Here is a 13,426-nt window from a genome sequence, read left to right as displayed (position 1 = left end):
GGGAAGATCTCCTGGAGAAGGAAATGGCAACCCTCTCCAGTATTCTTGTCTGGGAAATGCCATGGACAGAGGAGCTTGGAGGATTACAGTCCATGTGGTCGCAAAGAATCGGGTATGACTTAGCCACTAAGCAACAAAGAAAATTCAGTTTTCTTCCTTCTTCACCTGGAATGCTCCTGCGTCTCCAACCTCTCTGGGCAGCTTTCTGAAGTTCTCTTCTTCAACACTTGGCTCAGATGTCTTCTCTAGGAAGAGTTCTTTGATTCCCTTTCCATACACAAATACACAGACCCACAGATACGCAGACACACACACACAGTTGTAGATCTAATGTAGATTCAAGAACTCCTTCAGTAATTATATTATGCTATATCTTATATTATATCAGTATGACATAATATATTCATTATATTTTAATATAATAAATCTATTATAGCTTGAATATTTTTATATGTCTGTCTCTTCCATGACCGGACTGTTAGCTCCTGTAAGGCAGAGCTATAAGGGCAAAGCTATAGCTTCACTGTATCTCAGATACTTGCTATAGTGCTTGATGCTTAGAGATGGTTTGATAAATAAACTGAATGCTTGAAAAATGCTTGCTAGATGAGTAAACAAATTTTTATTCTCATCTCTCAAGACCCACAACAGTTTTGAAGAAACTGTGAAGCCTTGCAGATTCATCTAAGATAGGAGTAAATTCTGTCTTCTCTGAATTCTCTTCACACTTTATTACTTCTTTATTTGTGGCTGCTATCACTAGCTTTGCTGGATTTTAATTGCATCTACCCTATCATCCAGCCTGTAAGAAAAAAATTATTCCTTCTTCTATTATCTTTTTCCCCACTTAGTGCTGTGTTCTGAAAAAAAGTTCTCCCCAATGTTTGCTAATATATATTTATAGTTTTTCCCCCAATATACATTATTAAATAATGCAATGTTTTTTTTTTCAGGCAAAGATGATTTCAGACTCATTTTTATTTGCCTGGACCCAACACATAGCTCCCCTGGTAACTGGGGGTTCCTTGGTAGCTCAGCTGGTAAAGAATCTGCCTGCAATGCAGGAGACCACCAGTTTGATTCCTGGGACCAGGAGACCCCTGGAGAAGGGATAGGCTACCCACTTCAGTATTCTTGCCTGAACAATCCCCATGGACCAAAGGGCCTGGTAGGCTACAGTCCATGGGGTTGCAAAGAGTCAGACAGAACTGAGCAATTAAGCACAGCAGCACAGCACATAGTAGGTGACAAATAAACACATTCTGGGAGCGTGAAAGAAGAGAATGACTACTGGAGAAGCAAAGACTCTTCACTTGGTTCACCTATGGGCAACGATCTGGTCCTTAAGCAAACACTGGGAGTGAAAACTGTTACAATCATCCAGTTTTAATAGCTAAATTCACTGTATTCTTTTTCTTCCAGGGCTTAGGTATCCTTGGAAATAATGTTTTTGGAAGGGATAATAGTAGAAAAAGTTAGGGAATCATTAACTTTTTAATTTGCTGCCAAATCTCACAAATGGTGACCACACTGCAAACAGTCTTGAGACAGTCTTGCTTTTTTTAAAAAAAATATTTATTCATTTATTTAGCTGGAATGGGTCTAAATTGCAGTATGTGGGATCTAGTTCCCTGACCAGGGATCAAACCCAATTGTGTTGGGAACATGAAGTCTTAGGCAATGGACCACCAGGAAACCCTGAGACAGCCTCTTTCACAGTAGCTGACTGAGAAGTTAAAGGAATCTCTAAGCATTGAAATCAATAACCACATGGAAGAAGAGAATGGCTCTAGTTACTGAGAATAAAATCTTCAAAGGTCTCATTTTTCATACAATGATAATAATAGCTCAATTTATTGAAAATTTGACCTGCCATCCCATGCTAATCTCTTTGCATATATTCTCATGTAATTCTCCTGATAATCCTACAGACCAAGTAGCAATACAACCTTAATACAGAGAAGAAAACTGAGGCTCAGAAATCTTTATAAATTTACCAAACTTTATATAGCTATATTGCTCTATCACAGGATAAAATTCAATTCTGACTAAAAACCAGAGTGCAAAAATGTTTATTGGCTCTCCTTCAGGGTCTTATTATGTCTAGTAAGTAGCCCATACATGTCTTTGTGACTTAAGGACAGACTCTTATTACCCTAGTTCATCAGAAGGACAGCTAAAAATTGGAAAATTTAATCCTTAATTATCTGAAAAGGGGAGCACATGAAAGCACACATGAACCTACCCACAAGGCAAAATGATCTCAACCAAAAACTTCAGCTGAGACTTTTACCAAAGTTAACCAATAAATTGACCTATTCAATTCCATTCTTTTTTTTTTTTCTTTCAGTCATGTGTCTCTGAGTATAGACAAGAGTAATATACATCATTGTGAAGACATTGTACCACAGATATGACACTTCTCTCAAAGTGAATGGTTTCACTTCAGGAATTCAGCTACTTCTGCTGAGTAAATTTAGTTTGCCAAAGCTGACCTTCTTTTAACCTTCTACATTCTTTAGCTCTGTAGCTTTACACTAATTCTATTTGTATTTGGGAAACTCAGTCTCCTGGTTTGTTTTCATATCAGCAAAAGTGGCCTGACTTTAAAGCATATCTTTAAAAATATTGAACTACAAAAATGCTCATGAATCAACTGTAAGGAAAATTAGATGTCTCCATTGATATATGAATTAAGGCAATACACAGAATATGACAAATTTCAGAGAATTTGCCTAAATCAGTGTGAACATATAATGTGACAGTTACATAAGATAATTTATCACTTGAATTATGACAAGCATGCTTTATAAAATATTCCCCAGATCTCCTTTTCTGACAGAAACAGCTGTAACAGTAGAAATAAAGCTTCCTCCCACAAGAACCAATTGGTCAAGTTTATTACAAGCCATAATGTCAGCTGTCAAAAAGATTCCTTCATCAAATTGACCTCCTCTAACCTAGCAGCTCTGAGATTTCTTTTCTTAGCTCTTTAAGTTACATTTTGGCCACCAGATCTAAACATAACCATTTTAAATAAAATATCACTGAGGTTACAGGTGGTTTATATTTTAAACCAAAAACAAAGGGAGAAATTTATGTCCAAAGTGAGCCCACCAAGATGGTTTGATCGTAAAGTAATGTGTAATAAAGCATCCAAGAGACTTGAGGAAAAGAATCAAATCTTTGGGAAGAAGTTCATTAAAAGCAGAAATGGTTAATAAGAGATGGTGGGAGCTAGTCTCAGAAATTTCTTACTGCTAATGATGCTAGAGATGATTTTTTTTTTTTTTTGCATACAGTTATAATATACCAGAAAATTTAAATACTTCCTCACTTCCTCTTCTAATTTCCATCCAGGTAGTTCAGTTTAGACTAGCTCTAAGTAAGTGTTCTCAAGAGGCTTCCTTGGTGGCTCAGTGGTAAAGAACTTACTTGTCAATGCAGGAAATGCAGGTTCTGTCCTGGGTGGGGAAGATCCCTTGGAGAAGGAAATGGCAACCCACTCCTATATTCTTACCTGGGAAATCCCATGGGCAAAGAAACCTGGGCTACAGTCCATGGGGTCATAAAGAGTCGGACACAACTTAGCAACTACAATAATGACAACAACCAAGTGTTCTCTAAGTGTGGTCCCCTGACTGCTGTCATTCACATCTCTGGGGGACTTGCTCAAAATGCAAATTTTGGGGTTGGATCTTTGGAACTCTGGAGTAAAGACAAGCAGCCTTTATTTTGACAAGCCCTTCAGGAGATTCTAGTGCACACAACAACCATTGATGTAGAAGGAGAAAGTGTACATGCCAGGTACAAGACTAGCACAGGCAAAGGTGTGGAGGTTGAAGTAAGAGTAGTGGAGTCTAGAGAAAAGGCACAACAATTATTATATTTATTGATTCATTATTTAATCAGAAACTTTAACAAATATGGAAGGTGATGAAATCTTGAAGGTATTGTTACACTAGGAATTTTATTTTGAAATGTAATACCAGAATTCAAGACATCTGAAGTCTGGAAGAAAAACTGACTGTGAAGGTAAAATCAGACTGAGGATCTAACAGAGAAATGTTTAATTTTAATGGTCTGTACAATGGAAGAGCCTTGATAGGTTCTTCAGTTGGATAGCAACATAGATAAAACAGGGCTTTAGGGAGTCATCCTCTTTTGTTGAAGTAACAAAAGAGAAGAGAGGTTGTTTAGATTGTTTTTAGGTTCTCTTCACTGGAAAGATATGCTTGCTTGTGGCAAGACCTACATTACTTAAAAATGTCAGAAAAGATCTCACCTCACAAATTTATCTACTTTATGCCTGATTTTTGCTCATCAGTCCTCTGGGAGAGTAAATACTTCATCAATTAAAACCTAGGAAAAGAGGAAATGGACAGCTGGATGAAAGCAATGTTTTAGTCAGAGAAGAAGGAGAAATAGCAACAAAAATACTCAAAAGGGGGAGAAGTTCCTGGGCAAGACGTATTTTCCCCCATTTTGCACATTTAAGAGAACTCCTTTGGCCCCAAACAAGATGGATGCCATTTAAAACCATAAGAAAATTAGGATTAGAGACTGTAATTGGCCTCAGAGTAAGATAGGAATATTATGAATATAAACATACTGAGTTTGAGGTGAAGGACAGCAGATGAAACTCACTTGTGGCCATTGGAAATTCAGGACAGGACTTGATGTAAGCTGTTGTATTCAGCTCAGTACAGTTCAGTTCAGTTGCTCAGTCATGTCTGATTCTTTGCGAACCCGTGAACCACAGCACGCCAGGCCTCCCTGTCTATCACCAACTCCCAGAGTCCACCCAAACCCATGTCCATTGAGTCAGTGATGCCATCCAACCATCTCATCCTCTGTCATCCCCTTCTCCTCCTGCCCTCAATCTTTCCCAGCATCAGGGTCTTTTCAAATGAGTCAGCTCTTCATATCAGGTGGCCAAAGTATTGGAGTTTCAGCTTCAACATCAGTCCTTCCAATGAACACCCAGGGCTGATCTCCTTTAGGATGGACTGGTTGGATCTCCTTGCAGTTCAAGAGACTCTGAAGAGTCTTTGTTTGGTGCAAATGTAAATGCAGTTTCAGATCATAAATTTTAAATAATTATAACTAGGCTCAAACATGTATTTATTAATCAAAATAGGAACTATTACAATCAACACATTTTTGCCAACGAGAAATAAGCTTTTTCCTACAACATAAAAATCTGTGCTTCAGGATTCGATGAACTCTTGGAAAGCATTTTCTGCCTCTGGCTGGTTGTGAAAGCATTTTCCCTACAAAAAGTTGTCAAGATGCTTGAAGAGTAGTAGTCTGTTGATGAGAGGTCTGATGAATATGGTGGATGTAGCAAAACTTTGTAGCCCAATTCATTCAACTTTTGAGCATTTGTTGTGCAATGTGCAGTTGGGCATTGTTGTGGAGAAGAATTGGGCCATTATGTTGACCAATGTTTGCTGCAGGCATTGCAGTTTTTGTTGCATCTCATCAATTTGCTGAGCATACTTCTCAGATGTAATGGTTTCACCAGGATTCAGAAAGCAGTAGTGGATCAGACTGGCAGCAAACCATCCAATAGGGACCATGACCCTTTTTTTGGTGCAAGTTTACCTTTGGGAAGTGTTCGAGAGCTTCTTTTTGGTACAACCATTGAGCTGGTCTTCACCAGTTGTCATAAAAAGGTCACTTTATTGTGGCACATTACAATCTGATTGAGAAATGGTTCATTGTTGTGTAGAAAAAGAGAAAATGACACTTCAAAACAAGGAATTTTTGATTTGAGGTTAGCTTATGAAACACCTACTTAATGAGTTTTTTGACCTTTCCAATTTGCTTCAAATGCTGAATGACCATAGAATGGTTGATGTTGAGTTCTTTGGCAACTTCTTATGTAGTTGTAAGAGGATCATCTTTGACAATAACTCTCAATTGGTCATTGTCAACTTCCAATGGCTGGCCACTGTGCTTCTCATTTTCAAGGCTCTTGTCTGCTTTTGCAAATTTGCAACTCTTGAACCATCATTGGGGAAAATTCTGAAAGAGATGGAAATACCAGATCACCTGACCTGCCTCTTGAGAAACCTATGTGCAGGTCAGGAAGCAACAGTTAGAACTGGACATGGAACAACGGACTGGTTCCAAATAGGAAAAGGAGTACATCAAGGCTGTATATTGTCACCCTGCTTATTTAACTTATACGCAGAGTACATCGTGAGAAACGCTGGGCTGGAGGAAGCCCAAGCTGGAATCAAGATTGCCAGGAGAAATATCAACAACCTCAGATATGCAGATGACACCACCCTTAAGGCAGAAAGTGAAGAAGAACTAAAGAGCCTCTTGATGAAAGTGAAAGAGGAGAGTGAAAAAGTTGGCTTAAAACTCAACATTCAGAAAACCAAGATCATGACATCTGGTCCCATGACTTCATGGCAAATAGATGGGGAAACAGTGGAAACAGTGACTCACTTTATTTTTTTGGGCTCCAAAATCACTGCAGATGGTGACTTCAGCCATGAAATTAAAAGACACTTCCTCCTCGTAAGGAAAGTTATGACCAACCTAGACAGCATATTAAAAAGCAGAGACATTACTTTGCCAACAAAGGTCCATCTAGTCAAGGCTTTGGTTTTTCCAGTAGTCATGTATGGATGTGAGTATTGGACTGTAAAGAAAGCTGAGCACCGAAGATTTGATGCTTTTGAGCTGTGGTGATGGAGAAGACTCTTGAGAGTCTCTTGAACTGAAAGGAGATCCAACCAGTCAATCCTAAAGGAAATCAGTCCTGAATATTCATTGAAAAGACTGATGTTGAAGCTAAAGTTCCAATACTTTGGTCACCCAATTCAAAGAGCTGACTCATCAGAAAAGAACCTGATGCTGGGAAAGATTGAAGGCAGAAGAAAGGGCCGACCGAAGATGAGATGGTTGGAAAGTATCACCACCTCAATGAAAATGAGTTTGAGCAAGCTCTGGGAGATGGTGAAGAATATGAAAGCCTGACGTGCTGCAGCCATGGGTCACAAAGAGTTGGACATGATTGAGAGACTGAACAACAATAGCCAACCAACAAATAATGCGATAGTTTCAGGTGAACAACAAAGTGATCAGCCATACATATACATATATCCATTCTCCCCTAAATTCCCTTCTCATCCAGGCTGCCACATAGCATTGGCATATATAGTCCTTGTTGGTTAGCCATTTTAAATACAGTGGTGTATACATGTCCACCCCAAACTCCCTAACTATCCCCCCTCCCCACTCCCCACATGGAGAAAGGGACTTTAAAAAGATGATTAAGAATAAAGGAGGTCGACTTCCCTGGTGGCTCAGATGGTAAAGTGTCTGTCTGCAATGCGGGAGACCCAGGTTATCGCAGACCTAGCAGACTGATACATTCCTTAAGGCAAGATGTTTGCTCCTCTGAAATCCAGCAGCATTCGGAGCATGTGCTGTTTTAGCACTTATCACAACTATTAATATTTTACAATCATCAGTTTACTTGTGTGTCTCCCTAACTAGTTTGCAATCTTCTGATGGAATGATTCTGTCTATTCATCTGTCTCATTAACTTCTTGCAATTTATTTGGAAATTTGTAAGAAATGAATAAAGGCCTTTAGAATGAGTTAATTTCTTGTTCACAATGTGCAGCTTACTGATAAATAAGCAATGAGGTCTTCCTTATTTTCTAGCCTCCTGACATTTTTGCCCAGGGTGCTAAACAGGCAGTATTGATTTTGATATTAGATTTCATTACTAGAGACTCTGCCTTGAATTTTTTTTATATTGTTATGTGAGTATCACTTAAAGATCAATTTTCTGTACCTTTACATATTTTCTAAAGTGCAGAAGATAAAGATGAGTTTCACAACAAGGATAAGATCTTCTTTCAGTAAGTCAGTGAGGTTGTTGTAAGTAGATTGGTTTTTGTTTTTTATCCACATTATAACAGCCTCCTTTTCCCAAGAAATACCCCTTTATGCAGTGTTCTTGCCTGGAGAATCCCAGGGATGGCGGAGCCTGGTGGGCTGCCGTCTATGGGGTCGCACAGAGTCGGACACAACTGAAGCAACTTAGCATCAGCAGCAGCAGGCTTAAAATTGTCTTCATGCCACATTTGGTTGGACTAAAGTTGTTACTAGATCTACATTTGACTAGTAAGATGCTACCCCCTCAATTTTGAATGAAGAGTGAGAGATGTTAATCTTTGTCTCTTTTGAGTGACTTAAACCAAGGAGATTATAAACTCCAGAATTGTGATACAGTCTTGTTCCTGGAGAAACAGAGACATCTGACTAAAGAGCAAGATGTACCCAAAATACAGAAGATTTGCAGAGAAAAAGACTTTGTGTAGCTACAAAGATAGAGTGTGAGAGAGAGAACAGGAGCAGTAATCCCAATTAATTTTCAGTTCCTCATTTCAGTTCCTTGTAAGGTCCTCTTGCATTCCCTGTTCTTGGATTCTATGATTTTCTACAGCTGGTACTGAGTGAAGACGTCAAATGTTGCCTAGTATGTCATTTTGATGGGCATCCTGGGCAGCTCAGTGGTAAAGAATCCACCTGCCAATGCAGGAGACCCAGGTTTGATCCCTGGGTCAGGAAGATCCCCTGGAGAAGGAAATGGCAACCCATTCCATTATTCTTGCCTGGAGAATCCCATGGACAGAGAACTCTGGTAGGCTACAGTCCATGGGGTTGCAAAAGAGTTGGACATGACTTAGGACTAAAATCAGTGTCATTTGGGGGAATATATATTTTTTTACTGCCTTACCTCTTCACTAGAACATTCTGCCAAATCAGTGCTTTATCATCTGTGGATTTTAGTCAGAGGGATTAGATGGAAAGGGTTATTACTTTGGTCCTTACTATTCCTTACCACTGTGGTCAATCAGTTATGATGTCTGTCTGTCCTCCAAATGCCAAACCCTAAGTAGTTTTCCTTCTCCCTCTCACTACCACTGTCTTAATGAGAACTCTCCCATCTTAACCAGTGTGATAGTCTCCTGATGGATCCCCATGACTCTAGACTCTTTCTTCTCCAACTCATTTAACACAACATAATGAGATACATCTATCTAACCATGGTTTCTGGCTGTGGTTGTCATACAAATTATGGATAACGTATGTAAGGGAACTAACACTGTGCATGGCATATCATTTAATATTAAACTCTCCACTACTGTAAAGATAACACAATGATATTAACAGGGACCTTTTTTTTTTTTTTTAAGTACCGACTATGTATTTGGTGCTTCATTTTATCTAATTCACCTTTTAGTAAGTTTTTGAAGAACTATTACAGGTGAAGAATCCACCTGGGTTTGATTGCTGGGTTAGGAAGATTCCCAGGAGGACATGGCAACCCACTCCAGTATTCTTGTCTGGAGAATCCCCATTGACATAGGAGCCTGGCAGGCTACAGTCCATGGGGTTGCAAAGAGTCAGACATGACTGAGTGACTAAGCACACAGCATAGTCATGCAATTACCTAGTTGCTAAGATTATGTTCAAACCCAGGGCTCTCAACTTCTAAGTCTTTGCTTAACTTCCCTGCTATTATCTATTGAATCTCTGTATAATTCTTGTTTTCTGAGCTTGTAAACAAACTAAACTAACTAACTAAACTAAACAAACTAAACATGGACCCTTGTAGCCTGGAGAAACTAATAGAAGTGAGACACAAAATTTTCTTGCATTTCCAAGAAAATGCAATCCAACAGCCTGCTGCAGATCCTGTACTTAATGTCCTTTTAGCCTTGCAGTTTTGTGAAAAGCAACACTTCAGAGATTTTGCTCTCCCTGACAAATGTGAAACGTGGCCTTTACTAGAAAATTGATGTTGTTTAGTCGCTAAGTCATGTCTGACTCTTTTGCCACCCCATGGACTGTAGCCTGCCAGACTCCTCTGTCTATGGGATTCTCCAGGCAAGAATAGTGGAGTGAGTTGTCATTTCCTTTTCCAAGGGATTTTCCTAGCCTACGTCTCCTGCATCTCTTGCATTGGCAGGCAGATTCTTTACCACTGAGCCACCTGGGAAGCAGAATGGCTGCAGTCAAATTCAGACTGTGTCTCTGCCTACTAGGTCTGTGTCTATGCATATGAAATCCAGACAAAATGATTTCAACAGTCGAAACTGGAGTGCTGTCCAAAAACTTGGGGGTCACAGAACAACAGATCTTATAGAATCTAATCTGACTTGACATAGGTTCAAATGTTTTTATATCAAAGTTTACATTCTCATGCAGTGGTGAAACTGTATAGATCTGGCTACGTATTGCTATTACTTGCTTCATGTTAAATTAAAAAGAAAACATCACAAAGAAGTAATCCCTTCTTCACAGAAAAAGCTATATTTATCTTTTAAAATATCTGATTTATAAAAATTCAAGAAGAAAACACTTAATGGCCCTCTGAAAATCTTACTGCATGGTGTGTCAGGCACTTTTCTTACCATGGAGAAGGGATTACTGGTGTCCATAACTGCCTTGAAATCTGTGTCCACAGTCCACCGTTGTTGATTCCTCAGAAGGTAGAGACTACTAAATATTATTGAATTTAGATGCAGTGGATTCAATAATGCAAAAATAAAGATTTTGAGTATACAGCCAACACTGGAAAGGGTCTTAGGTAAAGAAGATCCTCAAATGATTTTCAGATATGTCATGATTTCCGTGGAGATAGTAGCCAATTATGGGATGAGAGAGAACTGAGAAGTAGTTTTAGGATTGTACTGGGGTCTGCTTTTCCTAGAGCCTTCATGGATGGAGTTGCTGAGGACCCACATTTGAATAAACAGACACTGCTATCTGACTGTCCCCATCAGAACTTATCCTCTCTCTCTATTTTTTTTTTTCTTTACCTTGGATTTTTTATAATTTATTTTAATTGGAGGCTAATTATCTTACAATATTGTGGTGGTTTTTGCCATATATTGACATGAATCAGCCACGGGTGTACATGTGTCCCCCATCCCAAGCCCCCTTCCCACCTCTCTCCCCATCCCATCCCTCTGGGTTGTCCCAGTGCACTAGCTCTGAGTGCCCTGTTTCATGTGTCTAATTTGGACTGGCCATTTATTCCACGTATGGTAATATATATGTTTCAGTGCAATTCTCTCAAATCATCCCACCCTTCCCTTCTCCCACAGAGTCCAAAAGTCTGTTCTTTATATCTGAGTCTCTTTTGCTGTCTCACATATAGGGTCATCATTACCATCTTTCTAAATTCCATATATATGCATTAATATATTAAATTGGTGTTTTTCTTTCTGACTTACTTCACTCTGTATAATAGGCTTCAGTTTCACCCACCTCATTAGAACTAACTCAAATGTGTTATTTTTAATAGCTGAGTAATATTCCATTGTATATATGTATCACAGCTTTCTTAACCATTCATCTGCTGATGGACATCTAGGTTGCTTCCATGTCCTAGCTATTGTAAACAGTGCTGCTATGAACATTGGGGTACATGTGTCTCTTTCAATTCTGGTTTTCTTGGTGTGTATGCCCAGCAGTGGGATTGCTGGGTCATGTGGCAGTTCTATTTCGAGTTTTTAAAGGAATCTCCACACTGTTCTCCATAGTGACTGTACTAGTTTGCATTCCCAACAGTGTTAGAGGGTTCCCTTTTTTCCATACCCTCTCCAGCATTTATTGTTTGTAGACTTTTAGATAGCGGCCATTCTGGCCAGTGTGAGATAGTATCACATTGTGGTTTTGATTTGCATTTCTCTGATAACAGTGATGTTGAGCATCTTTTCACGTGTTTGTTAGCCATCTGTATGTCTTCTTTGGATAAATGTCTGTTTAGTTCTTTGGCCCATTTTTTGATTGGGTCATTTGTTTTTCTGGTACTGAGCTTCATGAACTGCTCATGTATTTTTGAAATTAATTCTTTGTCAGTTGCTTCATTTGCTATTATTTTCTCCCATTCTGAAGGCTATCTTTTCACCTTGCTTATAGTTTCCTTTGTAGTGCAAAAGCTTTTAAGTTTAATTAGGTCCCATTTGTTTAGTTTTGCTTTTATTTCCATTACTCTGGGAGTTATATCATAGAGGATCTTGCTGTGATTTATGTCAGAGAATGTTTTGCGTATGTTTTCTGCTAGGAGTTTTATAGTTTCTGGTCTTATATTTAGATTTTTAAATCATTTTGAGTTTATTTTTGTGTATGGTATTAGAAAGTGTTCTAGTTTCATTCTCTTACAGGTGGTTGACCAGTTTTCCCAGCACCAATTGTTAAAGAGATTGTCTTTTCTCCATTGCATATTCTTGCCTCCTTTGTCAAAGATAAGGTGTCCATAGGTGCATGGATTTATCTCTGGGCTTTCTATTTTGTTCCATTGATCTCTATTTCAAAGAAAGGCAATGCCAAAGAATGCTCAAACTATCACACAATTGCACTCATCTCACACGCTAGTAAAGTAATGCTCAAAATTCTCCAAGCCAGGCTTCAGCAATACATGAACCGTGAACTTCCAGATGTTCAAGCTGGTTTTAGAAAAGGCAAAGGAACCAGAGATCAAATTGCCAACATCCGCTGGATCATCAAAAAAGCAAGAGAGTTCCAGAAAAACACCTATTTCTGCTTTATTGACTATGCCAAAGCCTTTGACTGTGTGGATCACAATAAACTGTGGAAAATTCTGAAAGAGATGGGGATACCAGACCACCTGACCTGCCTCTTGAGAAACCTGTATGCAGGTCAGGAAGCAACAGTTAGAACTGGACAGGAACAGACTGGTTCTAAATAGGAAAAGGAGTACATCAAGGCTGTATATTGTCACCCTGCTTATTTAACTTGTATGCAGAGTACATCATGAGAAACGCTGGGCTGGAGGAAGCCCAAGCTGGAATCGAGATTGCCAGGAGAAATATCAATAACCTCAGATATGCAGATGACATCACCCTTATGGCAGAAAGTGAGGAACAACTCAAGAGCCTCTTGATGAAACTGAAAGAAGAGAGTGAAAAAGTTGGTTTAAAGCTCAACAGTCGGAAAACTAAGATCATGGCATCCAGTCCCATGACTTCATGGCAAATAGATGGGGAAACAGTGGACAAAGTGGCTCACTTTATTTTTCTGGGCTCCAAAATCACTGCAGATGGTGATTGCAGCCATGAAATTAAAAGATGCTTACTCCTTGGAAGGAAAGTTATGACCAACCTAGACAGCATATTAAAAAGCAGAGACATTACTTTGACAACACAGGTCCATCTAGTCAAGGCTATGGTTTTTCCAGTGGTCATGTATGGATGTGAGAGTTGGACTATAAAGAAAGCTGAGTGCCAAAGAATTGATGCTTTTGAACTGTGGTGTTGGAGAAGACTGTTGAGAGTCTCTTGGACTGCAAGGAGATCCAACCAGTCCATCCTAAAGGAGATCAGTCCTGGGGTGTTCATTGGAAGGACTGATGTTGAAGCTG

At 39.1% G+C, this 13,426-nt stretch overlaps 1 protein-coding gene across 4 annotated transcripts in view; it reads right to left on the bottom strand.

Annotated features, from left to right (window-relative positions):
• PTGER3 (prostaglandin E receptor 3) overlaps positions 1 to 13,426 on the bottom strand; it is a 237,919-nt gene that overhangs the window by 101,377 nt on the left and 123,116 nt on the right. The window contains exon 3 of one of the 4 annotated variants that reach the window (XM_043878856.1): positions 6,001 to 6,030. The exons of the other annotated variants lie outside the window; for them this stretch is intronic. Within the exon in view, the coding sequence (XP_043734791.1) occupies positions 6,016 to 6,030 (15 nt within the window). The 3' untranslated portion in view covers positions 6,001 to 6,015. Of the gene's footprint in view, positions 1 to 6,000; positions 6,031 to 13,426 lie in introns of those variants that run through there. 4 annotated transcript variants of the gene reach the window in all.

This window comes from Cervus elaphus, chromosome 20, assembly GCF_910594005.1.
Source record: "Cervus elaphus chromosome 20, mCerEla1.1, whole genome shotgun sequence".
NCBI lineage: Eukaryota > Metazoa > Chordata > Mammalia > Artiodactyla > Cervidae > Cervus > Cervus elaphus.
This window is presented reverse-complemented; position numbering and strand designations above follow the sequence as displayed.